A 20,508-nucleotide genomic window follows, 5' to 3' on the forward strand; every position below is an offset into this window, starting at 1 on the left:
TTATTAACACCCTAAAAATATCAAATAATAAGACTTTTTTTCTTAAAAATAAAATTATGCATTTTGAACGTGTTTGATTATGTAAGTATTGAAAAATAAACTAAAAAATCAATCTTAAAAAATTTGGATAGATAAGGAGATGATGCAAAAATTGAAAGCGGTCGTAAATAAAGAGGCATTGAATGTTGAAAATGAGAAGATAAAAATTGAAAGATGAGTTGGGAAAGTTGGTGATTCGACACTTACAGTAACCTCGTACTGCAGTTGCTTTCGGTAATTGGAACTGCAGTTGCTTTTCATTCTTTATTTATTTGGATATAAGTAACTACAATTTCTGTCTAATCACTATATCTGGATATATAGGTTGAATGTCGGTGCTAAATCATTTGCCAACTGTCTGTAAGAACTAATCCCTCAACTCCAAACAGAATCTTTCCTTTTAAAAAAAAATATATATATATATATATATATATATATATATATATATATTTATTGCTGGTAATAAGTGGTTTTGAGTTAAAGTGTCTTCTCCTAGCTAGCTCCCACATTAGATCTCCAAAAAGCTTGCCTTCTCTCATCCACACCCTCCACTGTGTGTTCTTGATCTTCATCATCACTCAGAGATATGGTTTCCAATCACTTGCTTCTTGAAGAGCCCATCAGAATGGCCTCCATTCTTGAGCCCAGCAAACCTGTATGTAATTCATGTGATTCTAATCACTTCCTCTCTCTCTCTCTCTCTCTGTTTGTGATGTGTTTGTTGCAGAATTTCTTTCCAGCCTTGACAAAGATAGTTGGAACGCTGGGCCCCAAATCAAGATCGGTGGAGGCCATCTCCGGCTGCCTGCAAGCTGGGATGTCTGGTCAATTTCCATTCAACCACTTTTTATTTATTACTAGTATTTTTGTTTTCTTGCTTCAGGACTACTTAGATTGAGATTCTAAATGTATGCTATTTTCTTTGACTTTTTTATACCATGATTCATAGACCACAGATGGAGTATATATGTAGCTAATATCTAGACATGAATGCCACTTTGCAAACGAAGAGATCTCTCATAAATCTAAATAAAACAATATATATTGAGTGGAATCATGATTATCAACGGCAACATATTGCTTGATTGGGAAACAAATAAGGTTATGTTGAACTTTTGTATATTTATTTGCAATAGTTGCTCGCTTTGATTTTTCGTGGGGTGATGCTGAATTTCACCAAGAGTCATTGGAGAATTTGAGAATGGCTATCAAGAGCACCAAAAAGCTCTGTGCTGTAAGCTTTCTTGCACTTATTTTGTGAAAGAGGAGCAAAATCTGGTTACTTTTCTGTTGATTCTTCATCAGCTCATGCTCGACACCGTGGGCCCGGAGCTGCAAGTTGTGACAAGACTGAGCATCCTATCTCCCTCGAGGAAGATTCCACAGTCGTTCTAACGCCTGATCAAGACAAGGAAGCTACTCCCAATTTGCTTCCCATCAATTTCACAGGCTTATCCGAGGTAATTATTTTTTGAGGGGTGTTGCTGCATTCGACCCATTAATTTAACTCTATCACTTGAGAGTTTCTGATGATTTTCAAGATCAACATAAAAGTGAGCTTATTATTTTTTGCAGGCGGTGAAGACGGGGGATACTATATTTATCGGTGAATATCTGTTTACTGGAAGTGAAACAACCTCAGTGTGGCTTGAGGTATGCTGCTGACATGAAAGTGAGCTTATTAACATGTTACCAACAGACTCTCTCTCTCTCTCTCTCTCTCTCTAGCTATGTAATTAAACAAGTATAGTTTGGTTGGAATTAATGATTCAGGTCACAGAGGTGAAAGGGAAGGATGTGGTTTGTTTGATCAAGAATTCTGCCACCTTGGCTGGATCATTGTACACTCTCCATGCATCTCAGATTCGCATCGAGCTTCCTACTCTGACTGATAAAGATAAGGAGGTATTTGTTTTTGACCTTTCAACAGCACTCGAATCATTCCTTATTGTGAAGAAACTTGTGTTGGTTTGTGGTAAGAATAGGTGATAAGAACGTGGGGAGTTCGCAACAACATTGACTTCCTTTCACTGTCATACACGAGGCGTGCTGAGGACATCAGGCTTGTAAGTATAGGTACCATCTGGCTGGTGTTGAGTTAATGTGGCTCGATTCTTAATGATGGTGGTTTCAGGCACGCGAGTTTCTTTCTACGTTGGGTGACCTCAACCAGACTCTGATCTTTGCAAAGATCGACAATGTGGAGGGAATGACTCATTTTGACGAGATCCTAGAAGAAGCTGATGGAATCATCCTCTCTCGTGGGAATCTTGGGATCGATCTCCCACCAGAGAAGGTACGTTTCTCAGGATCTTGATACGAAACGCTGTCCAGGATTGCTCTAACATCAACTATTTGTATTGCATTCAGGTGTTTTTGTTCCAGAAGGAAGCTGTTCACAAGTGCAACATGGCAGGGAAGCCGGCAGTGGTGACTCGTGTCGTGGACAGTATGGCTGACAACTTGAGGCCTACTCGTGCAGAGGCAACTGATGTCGCCAATGCTGTTTTAGACGGTATCTTAGCTATAATCTGACTTGCTACATCGATGATTCTGCATTGCTCGTTGTGTTTTAGGATGATTTGTTTGCAGGCAGTGATGCAATCCTGCTAGGAGCAGAAACAGTGAGGGGGCTTTACCCTGTAGAGACTATATCCGTTGTTCGTAAGATTTGTGCTGAGGTTAGTTCATCATGTAAAAACCAACTGTTTTTCAGACACGAGACGAGACAAGATTATTCGATTATATGTTGTTTGCAGGCAGAAAAGGTTTACAATCAGAATCTCTACTTCAAGAAGACAGTGAAGTTTGTTGGGGAACCAATGAGTCACCTTGAATCAATTGCCTCATCTGCTGTATGTTGCTCTCATTCTTTTCCATTTCTATCTATATACATTTCTCTATTTTGTCTCCTATATATGGAATGATTAAAATTCATAAAATGTTTTTAGGTCCGAGCTGCCATCAAGGTCAAGGCATCAGTCATCATCTGTTTCACTTCATCAGGAAGAGCTGCTAGGTCTCTATCCCCCCCCCCCCTCTCTCTCTCTCTCTCTCTTTCTGATGAGGCATGATGATGCAGGTTGATAGCTAAGTACAGGCCTACAATGCCTGTGATATCTGTTGTCGTTCCACGTGTGAAGACGAATCAGCTTCGTTGGACCTTTACTGGAGCTTTTGAGGTATTTTTTGGTGTTCAAGTCATGCTGTATTGCATCTGTCATTATCTGTTTCAAGCTTATTATTATGGGAGCAGTTACTTACATTTGAAGATTAAATGGTCAAAAAATCATGTGTATTTGGAATGCACAACAAAGAGATTAATTTAAACCATTTGCATAATTTCTCTTGGCAGGCAAGGCAATCTTTGATAGTCAGAGGCCTCTTCCCCATGCTTGCAGATCCCAGACATCCGGTAATAATGATAATAGTAGCATTTACTCTCTCTCTCTCTCTCTCTCTCTCTCTCTCTCTCTCTCTCTCTCTCTCTCTCTCTCTCTCTCTCTCTCTCATGATCTCCATTGCTGCAGGCGGAGTCGACAAGTGCAACAGGCGAGTCGATCCTAAAGGTTGCTCTAGATCACGGCAAGGCCTCTGGCCTTATACAATCCCACGACCGCGTCGTCGTCTTCCAGAAAATTGGTGATGCTTCTGTTGTCAAGATCATTGAGCTTGATCAAGACCAATAGATTCACCTTATATAACCGTTGCTTGTTCATCTGAATAAACTGGGACTTTTATGTAGAGGGATTTGGGATTTTTCCACATTCTGTCCTAATCTGTAATAAGATGAAGATAACCCAAATTTTCACCAGCATTCATTCTCCCTCTTGATTAATTGAAATGCCAATTGTTACCAAGAAAATCTACAATGAGACCATGTTTCCCACCTTATTTTCATCGAGTTTATAGGTAGAGAAGAATAAATGAGGAAGAAGAAGAAGAGATTCCTAAGAATTCATTATAATCAAGAGACCATTTAAATAAGGTTTGCCTAGTACAACACTAGTAATTATGTACATACCTGCTATCGATAAAATGTTAGTATCATTCATAAAATTTTATGTTCCAACTGCTGGATTTTACAAAGACTGTGTACAAAACTGTTGCTTCTTCAAAGAGCTTCTGGAAATCGCAGTTCTGCTGGACCGGGACCTAGTATGCCTTTTTGCTCGGTTATCTTACCCAGTCCTGAACTCGAATCAGGTGGAACGCTCTTTTCTTCATCTCTCCAGCCAACTACCTGCCATTCTCTCTGTGCCGTGAGAGGAGCCTGACATAATCATCGAACATCATATTAGTAGATGATCCCATGATCAGTATGATTTGCAAACCGTGACATCAAATCAGTTAAAGATGTCAAAGTTCTAACATGCAACAAAGAATTTTACAAAAATGATGAGGATGAAACCTTGTAAGCAACTAATCCTACATTCTGCTAGCATGGCATGATCCTCACTCCCACTCTACCACGATGCAAAGTGGAAACAACAGCATGCAAACATGGTAGATATCCCAAAGAGAATGTAAACATGCAGTCAAAAACATAGAATATCAGGAAAATATTCATTGTATGCCAAAACATTTGCTGCATGATGCGAAGTGAAGATAACATAGTCAAACATGAAAGAGTCCAAATATAGCTGACACGAGTAAAACAAATATATAATTTTGAGGATTGGGTTTGCCATGAATGTTATATGAAAGCATCAATACAGCTTTCACTGCATGATCATTTATAATATCTTCCCCAATTCATTTACTAATGGATAGAAAGATACCATGTGATTTTTGATAATGCCAGGTCTAATATTCACTAAAAACCAATAGCAGGTTCTGCATTCACTCTTCCAAGAATTTTAGAGGTTTGTTTCCATTCCCAAAATTTCACCCAATATCATGAGAACCATAGAGAGAGATTCTGTGCATGTTGCCTTAAAACTACAACTGCAACAACTTTCTTTCAATTTAGAATATATAGAAGGCACAATCTGTTTCTTGGTTACTGACATTTTCTTAATCCTGGCCAAGTGGTTAGGAACAAGAAGGTTCTTTGTATCACAAGTTCACAACACTCAAAGCACCCGATGTTTAAGTTTTTTTATGGCTTAGATATATAATAACCCAGGCACTCTATACACGAAAAACTGATGTCTAACCAAAAACTGAAATGGAAAAAGCTTGGATGCTTTTTGAGTACTGTTCAGCTAAACATAATTCCCATGCTAGTTTGATCTTCATATTAGAAGTTACTTTCTATTGCCAATCATCAAAATAATATGACTTCTTAATTCTTGAGATTTTAACATTGTTGCTTCAATATATTATATTCTTTATTCAGTAGATCCTGACCAATACTTCATCATCATTATGATTGCAACTGTAATATCTCGTGATATGAAATTGATTTGTTTTCTGAAGTTTTTTCAAAATTTTCCCATTGTTCATATTTTGATTTTTGATCACATTCATTTGTTTACTATTCCTCCTGATAATATAAATTCCTTCAGCTGGTCCTTTTGGTATATCCCTATTCCTAGACATTTTTCTTCATCTTGTTTGAAGTCTTCAATACAATAATAAGTTGAAGGAGCTAATTCATATAAGCAACAGGAGTACTATAAGCTTAAAAGATCTTTAGACATACTCGAAAGGAGTGACCATAATGTCAGATCCGAGTCTCCTCGATCTGTTGGGGCCCCTCATGACCCTTAAAAATATTGTACCACCTGTGAGGTTTGATAAAAATGTACCTTCATTAGACCCTATAACAAGTGGTGTAAAGATACATATCTGAAAGATCTTTCATCATACTAGGTGTCTCTTGTCCTAGGTCTCTTGCTCGGCAAAATTTTACTTCATATCATCTCCCAAAAACCATCCCTTCACTTTAGGAAAAGAGGAGGATTAAATTGAGCATGATTTTTGTTGGTTATACAAATATATATACACACACACATATATACATGAACATATAAAATACCCAAGTATGATACAAGACAAATGCATACATAAACATGAACAAACATAATATTTAAGTATCATATTTTAGTTTGCTAAATATTTCTTTGCAAAATGAAGGTTAAAGTTTGTATTTCTTCTTGCTAAGGGTTTTCCTTGGTTGTACGTCAACTTGATAACTTTTTTCTAATGTTCTTTGAAGAACAGGAAGTAATATTAGAAAACTAAAAGGTCAAACAACAAAGGGAAGAAGAACCATCATGGATAAAACCTTTCCTACCAGAGAAGCAATTAGCAGAGAAAATACGATTAGTTTTTTTTATGATAAACTACATCGACTAGCTACTTGGTCGTTGGATTATTATAGAACTTATAGATGTTAAACAATAAAGTTCCAGTATTAACACAGCATTCTTAATGCTGCAAGACTTGCCTCATCGTGATTGTGGCTCCCATCGTCCAGTAATGGGGTCATGAGAGGAGGAGCAATATCTGGATCTGGCTTCCGAAAGATGAATGTGGTGTACAGACCTGCAGTATATAAACTAACATAAGTATCCAGACTATTGAAATATACAAATACAAAACTCCAATTCAATACTGAGTAAAATGAAGGGATAAATCACCTAAGACATCATATGATCTCTGAAGAAGCCGTCCTCTTTGATCCACAATATTATGGCCAGCATCCATGAGCATTCCTGTTAATTGTGCTCTTTAAAGACAATTAAAAACTTGTGAGCATTCTATATGACAATAAACCAGAAGCATGAACTTATAAGTTTCCAAAACGGAAATATAAGCAGGTTTGAATATTAAACAACACAGTATAGCTCGTTAAAAGTTTATATGCATGTGGGAGAAAGTAAAAGAAATACAAGAATTGAACCACAAGAAAAATGACTTCTCAATCTTTTCAGTAGAATAGAACTTCGAATCGTCTACTGAGCATATATGCCAGAGTATAGATAATGCAGTATCTGCTATTGTCAAATATAAATATCATCAGAGCAAGATTGTAGCACTACATCACTGATAGTCTGATACACATGAAAATATTTGATAAGGCCCAACAAGGTCAGTTTCTATGCATGTGATGGTTGATGTATAACATATTAACTTTTACATTCACTGAATGAAATTTGGTACATGTTACTGACCACTTGAAGAAAACACTGACGATTTAGTCAGTGAAAACTTGTGAAAGCACATAAATTAAGTAAATACACAAGACAAATAACAACCGTAGAACATAACATTTCAAACTTGAAGTTGAAGAGAAATTCACCTGTAGTCGTCATAAAATTCAGTCAGATTTTGTATCTCAACATACTCAAGACCAGCATCTCTAGCCAACCTAAGAGCAAAAAGATCAATCTGATAAAAGATGTCTAAATATGATGGAAAAACAAAAAACATTGCAGAGATTAATTGGGCTGCAAATATTTCACATGCCCTTGGCAGCTTGAAACATTAAATTACTTAGACCAACTTGCTTGTTGTGAAAATACATTATTAGATATTTAAACTGTGCACAGGGAAATTATAGATTGTCATGAATCTAGCCTGCTTTACACATCTCTGAATCTCAAAACCAGCAAGCATGGAAGAGCTAAATGCATAGTTAGACTGCGTAAACTCTAAAGGTGTCAACAAAAAGAACACTGAGAAGGATCAAATGATAACCATCATATACATGATACCACAATGCACAAGAGAAGAAAATATCAACCTGATCAGGCTTGGGAAATGGACTAGGCACTGAGTTTCGGCAGACATGTCACCGGAAAATTTCAGCTGGTACTTCTTTCCAAAAAAAGGGAACCTTGAAATTATTCATATTAAAATCATTAGGAGCTCAAACATCAAGAGAAAATACGGAAAGAAACATAAGCCAAGATCCCTGTAGTTCACATACTTCTCTTCCTCGACTTCAAAAGTAATCATGTAGCTCTCAGACCGAATGCAGTTTGGAAATATGTTGGGCTTCAGTCCAACGCCTTTATTGTGGTATGCTTCCACATTTTTCTGGTACTTAGCCCTACAAATCAAAATCTGGAATTCAGATTAGGAAATCATACACAGCTTCGCAAAACCTTAGACTAGTCTCCAGTGGAACAAGCTTGCATAAACAGTGGATAAACCATGATGAACAGCATCCCAGCAGAGCACAGTATATGATCTCATATTGAAGCGCAGGACAGAGGAATGTTTTATGAAATACTGCCAATACAGCAATACTGGTAAAATAACTATGCACAAAAATTCCAAGAGCCGTGGGAAAAATACTTTAATCATATATGGTGAAGGTAGTAAAGAATATGCTGGTAGGAAGAATCCATATTAACACTACAAAGCCTTCCGAATTTAGTCCCATACCATATAGTAGATGAGTCGGGAGTAATACCAAGAAAATAACCTCCCGGCTTCAGCAAAGATGAGACATTGTGCAATAATCTCCTCACTTTCTCCTCAGTCTCAACACATAACTGCCAGCACGCAGGTATAAGATTAGATATCCAACACTGTCTCTTTTAGGACAAAAAGATTGGGAGAGACACCAATTGAAAAATCTCCTACCGGCAAATGTTCCATGCAGAAAACAATATCAGCCTTGTTTTCCTTGTCTTTCCAATGCAAGTCCACATCTTCCTGCAAAAGGTAAGCATTTGTCAAACAAAACACCATCTCATTTTTCTTATATCGAACAAATAACGAAAAAGAAAAGGAAAAAAATATACTCCGACCCAATGAAAGTAGCAACAACATCAATGTACAGAGGGATTTAAACAGCTCACAATGCAAGGATCAAACTCAAGGAACTCAGAAGTGTAAGCCTTCCGTCGGCTCTCCCATGCTTCCCTTACTTCATTCACCCCAGATGTGGCAACATCTGCATAAATGAAATTCCAAATCCAACACATAAATCATCCTCAGTTAACACCTTTAGTCTACAGAAAGCCTAAAAGAATATGAAATTGACAGAAGCCCAACACAAAACTTCTACTGACAGAAATATATAAAGTCATCAAAACCCAAATAGGAAGAAAGATAATGGAATTACCAATGCCAATGTAGTGACCAATCTGAGCTTCATCCAACTTCTCCTCATCAGGTACTTTACCACAGTACAAATCACACACCTGCACAAAAACCATCAATAATGACGAACAGTGAGATAGAGGAGTGGGAAAATAAACCATACGCAAAAATGATATGAGTTGGAAGGAGTATTATGGTAAAAATAGATGAGGAAGAAATGGATACGGTAGCGTAAGGGGAGACGAAGATGTTGATGAGAGCAGCTTTGACGAAGTGGATTAGACGGTGGTGGATTGACTCGGTGGGCCGCGGAGGAGGGAATGAACTCAGCATCGGAATTTCTGAAATCTCAAGAGAGAGAGAGAGATAGCGGAGGGAAAAATCAGTAGTGATATATTAACCCCATAAAATAAAGAGCAAAAGTCCTTGGATAAAAATGGAATTTAATACTCCTATATAGGAGGAAAGCACAAATACTAAGACTTAATGGGAAAAATACGAATTACATAATCAAAAAAAAAATGATCGTTTATACGAAGCTTATATAAACATTCAGTCTTGCTTGATTCTCCAATCCTTCTCCTTCATCTCGACCACATTCCAATCCCGAAGAAAAGAAAAAAGATACAGAAATGGGCGGCGGAGTTGCGGAGGCGACTCTGGTGGAGGCAGCGCTGAGAGTGCTGAACACGGCGGATCCTTTTGAGAAAGCTCGACTCGGCGATGAAATCGCCAACAAATGGCTCAAAGGAGATATCAAAGTCGCCTACGATGCTTCCAAGGACATCCAAGTACCCGATCGCCCTTCCCGAGGCTCAAATGTGAGAAAAGCTGTTCGACGAAATGCCCCAACGAGTGTTTTTGGTTGAATTGGGTGTGGTTTGCGTGCAGGTGAAGCTGGTTTCGCCTAGTGAGATGCCGAAGCTGGGAAAGGCGGGGAGCCTGCAGAGTAGGCAGGCCCTTGTGCATAGTCTTGTGCATACTGAGAGCTGGGCTATTGACTTATCTTGGGTACTAGTTTCTTTCTTTCCTTTGCTTTATTGCTCGTCGAGATTGCTTGCATTTTTCGTGTGAAGTCGAATAACTAGATTAGAATGATCATGCCTTTTTGTGGGACTCGATTGGATGTAGTTATGTTTGAAATCTTAAAATTGATGTGGTGTGAGAAAAATGAAGTCTTGAAGATGGATGAATTTTGACAAAATGGAAGGTATTGCAACTTTGCAAGCATGAAAGGGATTACTTTCTACCTTAATTCGCCTTTCTGCTTACCTTTTGACTATGATCAGACTTGTATGTGTGTCATAGAGGAACTGTTGAGCCTTATTTTGATGTAAACTTACAACTGTGTATTTCATTTTGCTTTCTCAATAATACTCATACTCTACCTTTTGATTGCGTTGAAATATACATCCATTCGACTGTAGTGGTAATGCATAAATAGAAGGTATTCCAAGCACAAAAGTGATTACTTTCAACCTTAATTCGCCTTTCTACTTAGCGTTAACTCGGTGTATCATAGAGAAACTGTTGGCCTTACGTTGATGTAAACTTAGGAACTGCTTGTTTCTTTTGCTTTCTGTTGAACCTTAGAACTTAAATTCAAGAAAATTGCTTCCACCATTTGATTTTATCGTCTGTTGCAGTGTGGTGTTAATACAGTCTCTCTTGAATATGTTTTGTACAGGACATAATTGCTCGATTTGGTAAGCAAGAGGCAATGCCAAGAGATTTTTTCACAGATTTTGTGAAAGTGGCACAAGATGAAGGTCGGCACTTCACCCTGCTTGCAGAAAGATTGAAGGAACTGGGATCTTTCTATGGAGCATTGCCTGCTCATGACGGTCTCTGGGATTCAGCCGCCGCTACTTCCAACGATCTGTTAGCACGTTTAGCAATCGAGCATTGTGTTCACGAGGTATATATATCCATAATTTCTCAGAGTTTGAAGATCGAATGTGGATGGTTACAAGAGTTGATATTAACACGTTGTTGGCGTTGGTTTAGGCTAGAGGGCTGGACGTTGTGCCCACAACGATATCACGTTTCCGCAAAGGAGGCGACGACAAGACAGCCGAATTGCTGGAGACAGTGGTCTATCCAGAAGAGATAACTCACTGTGCAGCTGGAGTGAAGTGGTTCAAGTTTCTGATTCTCCGCAAAGGATCGAAAGACAAAGATGTCGCAGTAGAGGAAGCTGAAGACGACGGGCGTGTCAATGCTGAAGTGATCCCTAAGTTCCACGAAATAGTGAGGGCTTTCTTCAGAGGGCCACTCAAGCCGCCTTTCAATGAGGTAGCAAGAAAAGCTGCTGGATTTGGACCTCAATGGTACCAACCTCTTGCTGTCAAAGACTAGTTCCTCTCTCTCTCTCTCTTGACAAAGAATTTTGATTAATCTCTGTTTTAGTCTCTTGTAATGATCAATTGGACCTTTATGCTCAATTTAAGTTGCAATGATATATAGGGTTCTACGATGACGATTATCTTGTTACAACAAAATGCTATAAATAGAAACAAGGGAGTTACCATTTTATTGGCAGAAAAAATTGACAAGTATTCCCATCCGATTATTCTTTACCTTTTCGTTTTTTGAAGGTAACACTCTCTCCAAGAGATCTTTATAGTTGAAATGAGAAAAACTAAGAAGCAATCGATGCCAAATATTTGAACAAACTAATGCGAATATTTGCCCCAAAAATGGCTCTTATCTGTCGAAAAGCAAATCCCGGAAAAAACGTGAACTGCGCCAGCAGAAGACATCAGCACCCGAGCTTTTCCAGATTATGATCTAAGATGTTTCCCGCTCAGTTGTGTTATATTTTTCTGAGAAGATAACTTCCATGTCTTCACAAAAGAAGCCTTCGGATATCACTGAAGTTGGATTGTAGTGCTGCCACGAAAGCGCCTGAGAAACAGATTGTTTACAACATCACATACAGGAAAGAATATAGCAAAGGGACTGCCAACTGTACAGCTGTTACTGATTTTCATCTTTAGTTCAGCAAGAAAGATGAAGAAAGAAGAGGTTCGAATCAAAGTGTTGACCAGCTGATTAATCTACAGATGAGAATGCAACCAAGATATATCTTGTCACCGATAGAGGTTAAAATCTTTTGGCATTACATACCTCCAACTTTGCCATCAAAGACACGATGGTCAGCAGACAGTGTTAAATTCATCTTTGTAACAACAGCGGGCTTCTCAATCCCTGGAACAAAAACTTTTCAAGTTCAGAATTGTGGTGTAAAGCTGACAGAATATTGCATTGAACCGTATGCATTTATGTATTACCATCATCTCCGATAGCTGGTTCTACAACTTGATTGCCCCGGCCAACAGCAAGAATACCGGCCTTCATGAAGAAAATGGCTTATTTTTATCACGATACGTAGTGCAAATCCATAGTAGAGTATATATTTATGTATAATTATAATCAATAACATAAATGTTAGTTTGGGCCACGACCACCAAGTTTAGCAAATTTTCCTCTTAGTGATCATGGCCGGCATCTGAGCTAATATAATCATATATTGTTGCAATTGAAGGATAGACGTTAGGGTGTGTGAAAAAAGAGAGTGCACGAGAGAGAGAACCTGAGGTGGGTTTATAATTGCACAAAAGTTATCAACAGGAAACATCCCCAAGTTCGAAATGCTGCATGGAAAAAGGGACATTTATGGTGGTTTAGGAGAAGGAACAACTAATCCATTATATTCACACAACCAAATAAGTATAAAATAAAGCACCTGAAAGTGCCGCCTTGGAACTCGTTTGGCTTGAGCTTCCCTGCCCGTGCCTTTTCAGCAAGTTCTTTAACCTTTGAAAACGGAAGAAGTTGAGTAAGGAAAAACTTTGTTCAATAAAATAAATGAAAGCATAGCAAATGGCAAGACGTTTTAGACAAAACAATGTCCAGGGTTGCACCTCTAAGGATATTGATGATATGGACTTCTGATCCGCATTTCTTACAATTGGAGTCATCAATCCCTGATAATTGAAAGATGTCATGGTGAGAAGCATGTGATAAGGGTTGTTAACTGTTAAGAAACACCAAATGATATCTCAAAGAATACCTTCTCAGTAGCAACTGCAATAGATATGTCAACTGAATCGCATAAAACCATTTCCCCTTTGCTGGCATCCCAATAAGCTGCATGGTTAGTTAATAATCAGCGAACTGTAATAGATTAGTTTCAGAAGAAAGAGAAAAAGCAACATTATAAATATAACAACTAATTCAATGAATTCATGTATACAGTTAGGGTGTGTCTTTTTGGTTGTAAATTTATCTATATTAATAGAAAAAGAGCATAAGGCAGTCTAAAGCACAACTTGTGGATTGCCTATTTTACCCTTGTTATATAGTATTTATTATTATATTTGATATACATTTATTTGTCACCCAAATCTATAAAGAATACTTTATATCTATAGCTACTGATAAGACTTATAAATAAATATATCCATCCAATAAATTATCTAATAAAAAGTAATGAAATAATAGATTTTTTTAAATAATAGATTATCAATTAAAATAACATTAATTACACGTACAAAGTACGTTCTTTCTGCTAGTTATGAGAAAATGAGGGATAAGAAAAGGTAGGCTAATTTTATCACACCACACTTCTTTTTTATCTCATGTTCTCTAGGAAAGAAAACATGGGAAAATATTATCACGCCTCTACCCCATGATAATATTATCATGAATTAGAGTGAAAAGGAGGGAAAGGAGCTGAGCTGCCCAGATTTTTTTCCATGCTGCCCGGAGAAGGCTTTCCATCATACAAAACATGTGAAAAGAGTGGAAAATGGGTGAAAATATATGTTTTCCACCCTTTTCCATGAAAGAGAAAGCACCCTTAAGTGCAAAAGGACCACAAGCTGAGTCAAGAAAGAATGAAATACAAATTCAACCTTTGGATACCCAAGAATGGCATCCGCTGTGTGTGTGTTTGTGTGTGTTTCTACCCATTTTACCATCTTTTGATGTTCAGTTGACCCATTTTCCTGAACTAGAAGCAGGTGATAAATGGAAAACCTCTTACCATTTGCTTCTGGAACATTTCTCAATGCAATAGCAACCGCTTTGATCACGATATCATTTACTGAGACTTTGACGTCATATTTTGCTGCAAAGCAAACAAAGTGAGATCAGGAATCACAATGATGCTCTTCACAACAAGGTACATCAGAAATTGAAACCACTACCTTTAAGCTCCTTTCTGAATAAGAGAAGAGGATCCAGTATAACATCTGGTACAAGGCATTCAAAATAAGATCACACTTGTATCACAAAATGCAATGCTGAAGGAGAAACATATATGAATATTCGATACCTGTCGATAGATACAAATGAGGAGTGTATTGTTTTGATTCCAATAAGCGTGCTGCTATGACCTACAAACAATCAAGGAAATCTTTATAATTACCAAATGATGGGTAACAGCAATAACAAACAATTTAATGTGCATAGAAAATCATGATAATAATTATCATCTTATGGAAAAATCCTACAAAAAAGTTAAGGCATATATCTGGATAATCAAATGTGATATCTGTCTTTCTAGACCTGATGATACCAGCAGTATTTCCAGAGAAGTTTCTGTTACGTGTTTAAAACAAGCACAAGCATGACAGCTTCAGGGTGAGATTTACCCCTGTGAATATTAGAAACTTTTACATGGATCTATCACATGGATGTTCTATGTTTCAGAGAACATCATAATTCTATCCACCTTATACTCCACCCACAAAGCAGTTGAGAATCTATAAATTATATTCAGAGAAGGAAACTCATATGACACCATAAATCCTTGAACATTCATGCTCATGTATAATCAACTAAAATTGATAGGCTCAGCACCTTGCGAATTTGACTGTTTGGCAGATCTTCATAAGCAACATCCTGTACATCAGATTTTGATCCCGCTGGTAGGGAGGAAGAAGTCTGAGGATGAACTGAAGGTGATGAAGTCTTCTCCTTAGGTCCAGATACTTTGGATACTTTCCCAGACTTTATTGCAGCCAAAACGTCCCCCTTCAACAAAGTACCGCGGGGACCAGATGATGTTATTGACGATGCATCTAACCCATGTTCAGAAATTAGCATCTTGGCAGCAGGACTAATCCGACTAAAATTTGTCTTTTGAGTTTTGACATCCTTCGCAATTTTCTGAACTGGCTTTTCGTTTTTGGTCTTCACATCCGTGCTTACAGATGTTCTTACAGCTTCAAGGTCATTACTATCCTCAACCTAGCAAGGCATAGATCCCCATATAAGCTATAATCACTTGTGAATAAAGCATCAGCAGCAATATGAAAAAACACCTTCTTCTTTTAGTCAGAGAAAATGACAAAAAAGATTTTGGTGGAAGTCTAAGCATTATGAACTTACAGTTATAGCAATGGGCTGACCCACAGCCACATCTCTTGATCCTTCTGGAGCCAAAATCTTTGCCAAAAACCTGAAACCAACAAGCCAAATGGATAAATAACTAAGAGAATGTTGAAGAGAGATTGTAGTAATCACACCAACTGCCATGCAAATACATGAGAGCAAGCATTTGACCAAACTATGATGGCTTAAAAGCATTGCTGAGTCCATACCACAATAAGAATGACAATAAATTTCATATAACAATCTCCCAGCAGGATAGAGGAACCTCTCAAAGTTTTGTATATGTTTAGCAGTAAATAACCCACTCATCAACGTAAGACCCAAAACATCAACGAAGAATAAAGATAATTGACTTCAATTTTCTCTGGTGTATTGTTTGAGGAGGTCACCACAGTAGTTTTGCCAAAACTATGTGGTCCTTCAGATGTTTCCATGGAACATCAGAAATGTTTCAAGATACTAAACTTTTATGCATGCAACCAATACAGTCAAACATTTCTATTACCCTTCTTCAAGACATTCATATTCAACCGTTGCTTTGTCTGTTTCAATTTCACAAATAACATCACCAACCTCAATCTGCAACAGGCACAGAAAGACATGTCACCAGAAAGCAGTATATATATGAGATCTATGTTGGTGAAAGAAAAAAATTCTGACCTTATCACCTTCTTTTTTCATCCATTTTGCAATATTACCCTGGTTCTGTGGATTAAAAACAAAAAGAAAATTAAAGAAGAGAACATTCTTCAGCACTGAAAAAGGATTTAAAATGATAGTATAACGTACAGCTTGATAGCTAGAGCTGCTCTTACCATGGTAGGCGATAGTGCTGGCATTTCAAGGACAATGTGAGGAGGAAGTTCAGATGTGTTGATGTTCACAGAGCTCGACTCCTGTGTGTTGTCTCCATGTTTCGCTGCTGGTTCAGTGGAAGTTTTATCTGCAGCTTCTGTCCCACTTACAGTTGCAGGAATGCTACCTATATCATCTCGATCCTCAACCTGGGCAACCGGATTAAAATCAGTCATGTGATAACAGATGATTCCAGTAACATCAATTAAACTTGGTCCCTCTCCTAAGAAACAGAACCAATAAAGCAGATGTCTTATTCAGGAAGACTAAGCTTCCAAAATAGTTTTGTCAAACATGCTAGGCAGTAAGCTCAAAAGAACATATATCTAAAAATGAATACAGGTTATTGATAAAAGGATTTAGCTTTATGGTTAAACTTTACAGATGGCTCTGAATAAAGTAGAAGAAAAGAACCCAAGATAGTCCCAGTTAAGCCATGGACAACACTGTCATTGAGTTAAGTTCCAGCATGCAAATGGCAGTATTCAGACAGATTGCACACATTCAATGATATATTTGGCATTTGAAAAAACATCAGTACTATTCTGATTAACAAAAGAATTAACAGATAAGAGAGAATTTTTTAGAAGCCTATCACATAACTGTAATAGCTATAGACTGTCCCACAGGAACATCCTTTGAACCTTCAGGCACCAGTATCTTGGCCAGAAACCTGCAAGCATATAATATTTAATAAGAAACATTTTCAGGAAGTGTGAAGTACTAGTATCCAAGGAAAACTAAATTCATAACAAATACATCCCAACAATTGACGGACATGCTGACAAGAATTGAACCAAGATAGTTACAAACCAACCCATGAAACTGGGAGGCTATCCTGAAAATTATAACTGAACCACTGCATAAAGTACGGAGCACTATGATTATATGCAAACAAACTTGAAACTAACACATGCACATAAACCAATTAACTCATAAGATGGTTATGAATGACGTACAACAGAACGAACGTGATTGGATTAATGATGGGTAGCCAATTCGGAAAAAAATTGTTCATCACGAGATAATACAATGATCTTAATATTTTGAGTCATGCATATATTTATGCAACAGAAGATTCTTCAATTCCAGAATTTACCCTTCTTCAAGAGATTCAAACTCCACAGTGGCTTTGTCTGTCTCGATTTCACAAAGCACATCCCCCACTTCAATCTATTGGATCCAGAAGAAGGAAACAGGTCAGATCAACTTACATCTACCTTAGATATCTCATCTCTATTTTTGCAGTAAACAATGTTCTGTGTCAAGGAAGTTCTCTGAACGACATAATAATAGCAACTGACCTTATCTCCCTCTTTCTTCATCCACTTCACAATATTACCTTGACTCTACAGAAAAAGGAAAAGCATATAAGGATGCCAGTGACAGAACTAAAACATTTTTTTGTCAAGGTGAATATTACATACAGTTCGTTACCATTGTAGGTGACAAAGCTGGCATTTGAAGCACTGTATGCTCAGGCATCTCTGAAATAATATTCAAACTTGATGATAAGTAGAAAGTGAAATAGAGCATACAATATGTTCTCATCTAGTTTTTCAGACTACTACAACTTGAAGGGTTGACCAATTGCACGTGGTAGATTTTAGCAAAATCTAACATGAAGGCCATGCTGTTGGTTATTTCAGAGACTTCTCTCCTACTATTCCTTTGCCAAAATGCTTTATACTCTCTTGAAACATAAGCAAGCAAACAAATGTAATGTTATTTATCTCACAGCAGCATGCAGTTCCTTCTTATGCAATCCATCATGATGATGCTGTCTATCCTTCCTCCTTTTCCAAGTTATACACAGGTAATATCTAGTGAAAGATTAATACTATTACAGAGGCTTCAAATACTGGAGGCCAAAGATCAATATGTGAGCTCAACTAACAATAATCATCTTAAGCCAAACAAGGGGCCACATTAAATGTACAAAAGGAGACAGAGAAGCAAATATGCAACATTGATTATCATATCTATCACTATTTGCCTTAGACATTGCTAAGATAATATTCAACATACAAATTTCGAGGTAACATATTCAGGATTGAGTATAAAAGGTTATACATTAATATCTGGGATGACACATAAAGTAAGCTTGGCAAAACTATTTGAAGGATGAAGCCATGTAAACTAATTATTAACAGTTTAACCAAGCCAGCTTGATGAAGTTGACAGACCAGAGTGACAGATAAAATTTTGAATAGTAAGTTCATGTTAAGTGAAAAGAGGTGTACCAGCAGACGAAAAGGAGCGGATACCGATATTGAACTGTATACACCCCATAAGTATAGTTAGAAAAGGTGCAGATGGTAAGATACATTAATAATACAGTTTCTCTACCAACCTTTTTCTTAGAAGAATCACCATGAATGCCATTAACTAATGGAAATGATGTTGGCCTGCAAAATTTAATTAGGAGATTGTGGAAAAGCAAACATTAGACAGTGGATTTACATGCTAACTCAATTTGACCAATAATACACCATGAATAATATCAGATACAACATTCAGCAAGTTCTTTTCTTCTTTTATTTGAGGCAATGAATAAGGAAACACAGAAATGGAACAATTTAAGAAACACAAGGAGGATATGCCAGGACAGAATTCATAGAAAAACATTAAATATCAAAAATCAAAATACCAGTATGTTTAATACAAACATGAAAATGCAGGTGGACGCTGAGGAAGACAAAACAAGGGAATGGATCTAAAGTATTAGACTGTGGATGCATACCTTAACAACGTCTCTGCAACTTCAGGACTTGAATCCAGCCCCCTTGAACTGCAGCACCAATATGTTGACAATAAGATGATAAACAAAGCAAAATTGTTACATAAATAGAAAATTCTGTATGAAGAATAGTGGAAATGGTCCAGGAACTCTGTCAAATCATCTAGGTTCTCTTTAAGTGGTATATGACGAAACATTGGGGAAAAGCACAGTGATTGCATTCAGGCAACAGATTCCAAACCCATATGAACCTGAAGCACATACAATAGAACCTTTAATATCTGCGCTTGCTAGTATATAAGCAGCAAGCAAGCACCTCCACTAAAGAGCTACTTGTGATTCTGAATAAGACATTGTTCCTCTTCAACCACTTGCCCTTTCTCGAAATATTTGGCAGTGATCTAAACTGTGACATCAGTCCATGCTTGGAGAACTATCATCCTTTGTGAAACGACCACACCATAAGTAGGCTGGGACCAAAGTCCACGTTAAGCACAAAACATAACCTAGTTTCCGAAATTGCATAAAAGCCCAATTACACCAAAAACCCGATTTAGCTTGTCATTGTACAGGCGCAAAAATACTGTAAAACAGTGTCATCCCTCCTACACTACGCCAGAAACCAGCTGCTATTTCGACATAATTGCGTTCCTCATTGCATACTAAGGCATTACAACAACAACGACAAATGCAGCAGAGCAACTATTGTATTGCTTCCCACATTCTATTTCACCAATCGACCAATTCCAATGCCGACCGAACCACCAACCACTCAATCTTTTCCAAAACGGCGTTGTTTCAGGTTCCGATCAGATCAAAAATTCATGATACTATCAAATCAACCCAAAATAAGTTCATCCAAATTCAGCGCCAAAAAGAATAGAGAAGAAACAAGAGTTACCGATTGAGAAATGAATGAGCAGATGAGAGAGAGAGGAAGCGAGCTCTGATGAGAGACGGAGCACGCGAGATCACCGGATGCCGTAGCCTCGACAGCGCCATAGATCAAATTCGCAGCAAATTCACCTTTTTCCTACTTCCCTTTCTGTAATTAAATATAGTAATTTCTACGTACGCACAAACAAGGAAGACGAATTCGTGCTGTACCTTCTTTTTCTTTTTTGCTTTCTCATTATTATTATATTAATATTAATTTATTTATTACTCCCCTTAATATCAAAAAGTCCAATATGTTGGGCAGTTGGGCTGTTGTTTCTCTTTATGGAAACCGGGCTCCTCTGAGCCCATTTATTTGAAGAGGCCTGTTTTGAAAATATTTAACTTGTGAATTTCACAATCATTTCAATTAATAATATGAAAAATATATCACTATAATATATAAAATGAACCTGAGCAAAAGTGGACTTGACCTATTATAATAAGCAACATTTTGTTTACATGTACGACCTAACACATCATATAAGATGCCATGTGTAGCCCAATTTCGTTTTAGCTCTCATAAAACATTT

General features: G+C 37.4%; 3 protein-coding genes and 1 pseudogene across 10 annotated transcripts; 2 read left to right on the plus strand and 2 right to left on the minus strand.

Moving 5' to 3' along the window:
• The first annotated feature begins 497 nt into the window (after nt 1-497).
• LOC131014764 (pyruvate kinase 1, cytosolic-like) lies at nt 498-3,904 on the plus strand (annotated as a pseudogene).
• A 69-nt stretch (nt 3,905-3,973) lies between these two features.
• On the minus strand, nt 3,974-9,401 carry LOC131014765 (mRNA cap guanine-N7 methyltransferase 2). Of its 7 annotated transcripts, none has more exons than XR_009098316.1 (13): nt 9,268-9,401; nt 9,065-9,143; nt 8,799-8,893; nt 8,581-8,652; nt 8,380-8,489; nt 7,919-8,041; nt 7,733-7,825; nt 7,289-7,357; nt 6,627-6,715; nt 6,434-6,531; nt 5,687-5,768; nt 4,451-4,505; nt 4,222-4,312 (listed from the first exon to the last, which is right to left on the minus strand). XR_009098316.1 is itself a non-coding variant. In XM_057942852.1 (11 exons), the coding sequence occupies exons 1-11, from the start codon at nt 9,373-9,375 to the stop codon at nt 4,154-4,156; spliced, it is 1,095 nt and encodes a 364-aa protein (XP_057798835.1). In that variant the 5' UTR covers nt 9,376-9,401; the 3' UTR covers nt 3,974-4,153. The 7 variants fall into 7 exon arrangements, 3 of the variants coding, with proteins under 3 accessions (XP_057798835.1, XP_057798836.1, XP_057798837.1); XR_009098314.1 differs by lacking the exon at nt 4,222-4,312 and adding an exon at nt 5,854-5,922 and having other exon boundaries at nt 4,459-4,505; XR_009098315.1 differs by lacking the exon at nt 4,451-4,505 and having other exon boundaries at nt 4,246-4,312.
• A 273-nt stretch (nt 9,402-9,674) lies between these two features.
• LOC131014767 (uncharacterized) lies at nt 9,675-11,521 on the plus strand. The gene is made up of 4 exons (XM_057942856.1): nt 9,675-9,863; nt 9,934-10,053; nt 10,730-10,960; nt 11,050-11,521. The coding sequence occupies exons 1-4, from the start codon at nt 9,675-9,677 to the stop codon at nt 11,398-11,400; spliced, it is 891 nt and encodes a 296-aa protein (XP_057798839.1). The 3' UTR covers nt 11,401-11,521.
• A 27-nt stretch (nt 11,522-11,548) lies between these two features.
• On the minus strand, nt 11,549-20,170 carry LOC131014763 (dihydrolipoyllysine-residue acetyltransferase component 1 of pyruvate dehydrogenase complex, mitochondrial). Of its 2 annotated transcripts, XM_057942850.1 has the most exons (23): nt 19,941-20,170; nt 19,043-19,090; nt 18,653-18,707; nt 18,543-18,576; nt 17,737-17,786; nt 17,604-17,648; nt 17,399-17,472; nt 16,903-16,972; nt 16,260-16,448; nt 16,105-16,149; nt 15,950-16,023; nt 15,442-15,511; nt 14,911-15,300; nt 14,384-14,444; nt 14,256-14,300; nt 14,093-14,176; nt 13,118-13,194; nt 12,969-13,031; nt 12,791-12,861; nt 12,638-12,698; nt 12,336-12,396; nt 12,172-12,252; nt 11,549-11,949 (listed from the first exon to the last, which is right to left on the minus strand). In XM_057942850.1, exons 1-23 carry the CDS (start codon nt 20,039-20,041, stop codon nt 11,891-11,893), a joined length of 1,908 nt encoding a protein of 635 aa, XP_057798833.1. In that variant the 5' UTR covers nt 20,042-20,170; the 3' UTR covers nt 11,549-11,890. The 2 variants fall into 2 exon arrangements, with proteins under 2 accessions (XP_057798833.1, XP_057798834.1); XM_057942851.1 differs by lacking the exons at nt 18,653-18,707; nt 19,043-19,090; nt 19,941-20,170 and having other exon boundaries at nt 17,727-17,786; nt 18,543-18,559.
• Between the last annotated feature and the right edge of the window lie 338 nt (nt 20,171-20,508).

The sequence above is a fragment of the Salvia miltiorrhiza genome, chromosome 3 (assembly GCF_028751815.1).
Source record: "Salvia miltiorrhiza cultivar Shanhuang (shh) chromosome 3, IMPLAD_Smil_shh, whole genome shotgun sequence".
NCBI lineage: Eukaryota > Viridiplantae > Streptophyta > Magnoliopsida > Lamiales > Lamiaceae > Salvia > Salvia miltiorrhiza.